Consider the following 5280-nt stretch of genomic DNA (forward strand, 5'->3'; position numbering starts at 1 on the left):
CGAGCGCCCAGAGCCTTCTGATTTGGCTCCACGAGCTCGGCCTGCGGAGACCCGAGCCAGCCACCCGGACAAAGGGCGGAGGAAGGGCTGGACTGAGCACCAGCGAAGTCCGAAAGAGGCCTTTTTAGAGACTCTGGCCCGGCCGAGGGGAATGCAGAGGAGACACAGAGCCGGCCGGCCCAGAGGACGATCCGGCCGCAGCGCGCTGGGCGGGCGGCGATGGAGGGTGTGGGCGCCGTGCGCTTCTGGCTCGTGGTGTGCGGCTGCCTGGCGTTCCCGCCACGGGCCGAGTCCGTGTGCCCCGAGCGCTGCGACTGCCAGCACCCCCAGCATCTCCTGTGCACCAACAGGGGGCTTCGCGCAGTACCCAAGACCAGCTCACTGCCTAGTCCTCAGGACGTGCTCACCTACAGCCTAGGCGGCAACTTCATCACCAACATCACCGCCTTCGACTTCCACCGCCTGGGGCAGCTCAGACGGCTGGATCTGCAGTACAACCAGATCCGCTCTCTCCACCCCAAGACCTTCGAGAAGCTCTCGCGACTAGAGGAGCTGTACCTGGGGAACAACCTCTTGCAGGCGCTCGCTCCTGGCACGTTGGCCCCGCTGCGCAAGTTGCGCATCCTTTACGCCAATGGTAACGAGATTGGACGCCTGAGCCGCGGCTCCTTCGAGGGCCTGGAGAGTCTAGTGAAGCTACGGCTGGACGGGAACGTGCTGGGAGCGCTGCCAGACGCAGTCTTCGCTCCCCTGGGCAACCTGCTCTACCTACATCTGGAGTCTAACCGAATCCGATTTTTGGGCAAGAATGCCTTCACCCAGCTGGGTAAGCTTCGATTCCTCAATCTCTCTGCCAACGAGCTGCAACCCTCTCTGCGCCACGCGGCCACCTTTGTCCCTCTGCGCTCCCTCTCTACTCTTATCCTCTCTGCCAACAGCCTGCAGCACCTCGGTCCCCGCGTCTTCCAGCACCTGCCACGCCTAGGCCTGCTGTCCCTCAGCGCCAACCAGCTCACGCACCTCGCCCCAGAGGCCTTCTGGGGGCTGGAGGCCCTGCGGGAGCTGCGCCTGGAAGGCAACCGGCTGAACCAGCTCCCCCTGGCACTGTTGGAGCCTCTGCACAGCTTGGAGGCACTAGATCTGAGTGACAATGAGCTTTCTGCTCTGCACCCCGCCACCTTTGGCCACCAGGGCCGGCTACGTGAGCTCAGCCTGCGCGACAACGCGCTCAGCGCCCTTTCTGGAGACATCTTCGCCGCCAGTCCAGCTCTCTACCGGTTAGATCTAGACGGCAACGGTTGGACGTGCGACTGCCGGTTGCGGGGTCTGAAACGCTGGATGGGCAACTGGCATTCTCAGGGTCGCCTCCTAACCGTCTTCGTGCAGTGTCGCCACCCCCCGGCCCTGCGGGGCAAGTACCTGGATTACCTGGATGACCAAGTGCTGCAGAACGGGTCTTGCGTGGATCCCTCACCTTCCCCTACAGCAGGAAGTAGGCAGTGGCCGCTACCTACAGCCTCGGAGGAGGGGATGACGCCCCCTGCAGGTCTCTCGCAGGAGCTACCACTGCAGCCTCAGTCCCAGCCCCAGCCCCAGCCCCAGCCCCAGCCCCAGCCCCAGCCCCAGCCCCAGCCCCAGCCCCAGCCCCAGCCCCAGCAGCGGGGGAGACTTCTACCAGGAGTGGCCTGGGGTGGGGCTGCCAAGGAGCTGGTGGGCAACCGCAGCGCATTAAGGTTGAGCCGGCGGGGTCCAGGCCTGCAGCATCAGGGCCCCTCTGCCGCTGCTGCTCCGGGTTCTGCCCCACAGTCCTTGGACCTGCACGAGAAGCCGGAGCGAGGACGTCCCACTCGAGCCAATCTCCCTCAGATGGAGCCCACCCCGACGTCTGAGCCCGCCTCTGGGACACCATCTGCTAGAGACAGCTGGCAGCGAGCAGCAAAGCAGCGCCTAGCCTCAGAGCAGCAAGATCGCACAGTCCAGTCCGATAGTGGGCTCAGCTTGGCACCTCTGGTGTCTGACCCCTGTGACTTCAATAAATTCATTTTGTGCAACCTGACGGTAGAGGCGGTGAGCGCCAACAGCGCCTCGGTGCGCTGGGCGGTTCGCGAGCACCGCAGTCCCCGGCCGCAGGGCGGCGCACGCTTCCGCCTGCTTTTTGACCGCTTTGGCCAGCAGCCCAAGTTCCAGCGCTTCGTCTACCTGCCCGAGCGCAGCGACTCGGCCACGCTGCACGAGCTGCGCGGAGACACCCCCTACCTAGTGTGCGTGGAGGGCGTGCTCGGGGGTCGCGTTTGCCCCGTGGCCCCCCGAGACCACTGCGCAGGATTGGTAACCCTGCCAGAGGCAGGAGGTGGAGGCGGCGTCGACTACCAGCTCCTGACCTTGGTCTTGCTGGCTGTCAACGCGCTGCTGGTGCTCCTGGCCCTGGCCGCCTGGGGATCGCGATGGCTTCGGAGGAAGCTGCGTGCCAGGCGGAAGGGAGGGGCCCCGGTCCACGTTCGCCACATGTACTCCACCCGACGGCCACTGCGTTCCATGGGCACTGGTGTGTCCGCGGACTTCTCCGGCTTCCAGTCTCACCGTCCCCGCACCACCGTGTGCGCGCTCAGCGAGGCGGACCTCATTGAGTTCCCCTGCGACCGCTTCATGGACAGCTCCGGTGGTGGGACCGGTGGCAGCTTGAGGCGAGAGGACCACCTCTTGCAAAGATTTGCTGACTAGGCAGTGCTTCCGGGATCTCACAGGCCTTGAGGAGCCACTCTCCGTGGTCCCATGCCTTCTCAGAGGAAGAACTAGTTTTATTAGACCCGTTCTTTCTCCCTTAACTGCATTTGCTGAAGCTAAGTGGTACTGACAGTGAATCTAGATGCTGTCCGTCATGTCCCAGTACTCACAAAGCAAATGGATGGTTCTTGGTGGTCTAACCCAAAAGTGGGGACAAATGAATAGTGGCGTAAAAGTGGGAAGCCTTCACACACTTAGCGCATGCTCCTGTGACATTTCAGCACAGTAGCTGACTGAGCTAGAAAAGGGTGCTTTATGCTCCCAGCGTGACCAGAAGATTTGTTTGCTCTATGGTAAACTGAGTTCTGTTTCTAGTTAAGAAAACGGGGACTTACCACCATCACAAAGGGGGAACAGTAACTGACCCCACTGATTTGGTGGGCTCTGCCAAGATGGGCCGGGTAAACAGGTCCCACTCTCACCCGGGAACCCTTTTCTGTCGCCTGGTAGAGCACCACGGAAGCCTTAAGGCTTAAACAAGGAAAAGCTACCTGTGTCAACAATATGAAGAGAGTTTAACAAACTGACCAATAAACTCAAAGACTCTTTTTGGTTGGACTGGACCCCCTTCTACTGTTTCTCTAGTTCGGGAGATGACATTTGCTGACCTTTGGTTAACTGATACTGTCCTCGGGAGAAGGCAGCATTTAATACTTCTCCGCCAGGCTTGCGCCTGTGGTTTTAATTTTATTTTTAAAAAATATATACGTGGAAAAATTGAATGCCAGATTTGATTTTTTAAAAAGAAAAAAAAAAAAGAACGGGATATGTATGTGTGCGTGTAACCCGTGACTCCCCAGGGCACCACAGCCTTCCAGTTCACTTACCACATTTCTGATAGCATGTCTCGATGGGTGTGAATGTGACCTACATCTCACGACAGTTCAGCAGTCCGTCTGTCCCCCCCAACCCCCTTCTTGACAGCATCTATTTCTTAGTTGCATGAGGTAATTGTCAGGCTTGGGGGGAGGGGCAAGCTCAGGGGTGGGGCTTGCTTGTGAGGCTCTGAGTTCACCACAACACAGCAAAGCAATGGGGGATTATCTGTTAGTCGTGTAATCTCTGACCACATCTCTGTCGTCCTTTATAAGACATAGAACAGGAGAAGAAATTGTAGGAAACAAATGTGAAAAAAAACCCCAAAGTAGCAAATATGTGTTTCTACTAAACCCAGAAGATCATGAGCACTCAACTGTCACTGTGAAATAATTATATATTTTACAAATTGATTCTTCCAGTAGCCAGTGTTTTACTGTGGTATTAAATCCTATCTTTTAGTAGCAGATGCAGCATTTCTTTTCTTTTTATGTTTCATTTTTAATTTAGGATTAGCCTCCTGTATTTGTTTAGTTGTGTTTTTAGCTATTTGGAATCCTTTTCTTCCCCGATATTTATGAAGTCCATGTTTATAGTTAAATGCAGTGGCTGGGTTCACATTAATAATTCGTGTGTGGTCCACATACACTCACTAAAAGGATGTACACTGTGGTACAGTCGTCGTGGTTAGGATCCATTAGCAGTGGGGTACTGTGCAGGTCAGCCAGTTCAAGGTGCTATGGCTAACAGTGACTCTTCTGTTTCAGGCCTCAGGCCCCTGAGGGTCTCAGTGACTCAGGGAGTCCATGACAGTCCAGGGCCCTTCAGTCTGATCATTCTTCATGTTTAGTGTACATGAGCCATGACTGCCTCTTCCCAGCAGCTGAGGACCTGAGGGTCTAAATGAGCCGGTCTTTGTTTATGTCCAGGATGAGTAAAATGTCCAGACCACTTAAGCCGCAGCTGCTTCTCTGGCAGTCTTATCTGCAGGGACGAAACTTAATAAACCACAGGAAATAGACTGTCATTCTGTGTTTGCTGCCAGCCTCGTTTTAGATCCAGAGTGTATGGTACGGGGAGCTGGGGCTGTTCGCTCTAATTTTCAACCTGCAGGCTATCTGGCACCTCCTGTAGAACTTGCAATTGTTTTTTCATGCACAGCACAGTTGCATCTCTTAGCTGTTTCATTTACACGGTGGTGTAAACCTGGGACCTGTTAGAAGTCTGGAGAAGACCACTGGTTATGTTTACCATCTGCCTTTCCCAACTGTGGACTGTCGCCAAAAATGTTTAATCCCTGGACTTAAAACACTCTCCCTGAAAATCTTTCGGTGAGAAATGGACAAATGTTATACATGGTTACGTTCAATTATGTCAATAAACCCACATACTAATAAAGGTGTCTTGTTGGAGCTTCCAGATATTTTGATGCACGTTTAAAATGACAGGATGGACCTTTCAACAGCAGTGCTCACTCATGTAAATGAAACATAAGCGTGATGTGTGTGTGGTTCTTATTTTCCTTTTCATGGAGATTGTGGACTTTATTGTAAAGAAATGGTTGTGTGTAAGGAGACAATGAACACCACTCTAAAAGCAGCCCAGAGTGAAATGCTCCCTGGTGACAGCAAGGTGGCATGGTTTCAGCAGGGGTTCCCTAACAGCTGTGCCCTCTGGATT

The 5280-nt window shown here is 55.1% G+C and overlaps 1 protein-coding gene across 1 annotated transcript; it reads left to right on the plus strand.

Annotated features, from left to right (window-relative positions):
- Window positions 1-219: 219 nt before the first annotated feature.
- On the plus strand, window positions 220-5019 carry Tril (TLR4 interactor with leucine rich repeats). The gene has a single exon (XM_028758389.1). It carries the CDS (start codon window positions 220-222, stop codon window positions 2719-2721), a length of 2502 nt encoding a protein of 833 aa, XP_028614222.1. The 3' UTR covers window positions 2722-5019.
- Window positions 5020-5280: the final 261 nt, after the last annotated feature.

This window comes from Grammomys surdaster, unplaced genomic scaffold, assembly GCF_004785775.1.
Source record: "Grammomys surdaster isolate TR1022 unplaced genomic scaffold, NIH_TR_1.0 126197, whole genome shotgun sequence".
In the NCBI taxonomy this organism is placed as follows: domain Eukaryota; kingdom Metazoa; phylum Chordata; class Mammalia; order Rodentia; family Muridae; genus Grammomys; species Grammomys surdaster.

Bases quoted from the DNA above. Each gene is read 5' to 3' on its own strand.
- Tril (XM_028758389.1), top strand. From the start codon at position 220: ATGGAGGGTGTGGGCGCCGTGCGCTTCTGGCTCGTGGTGTGCGGCTGC.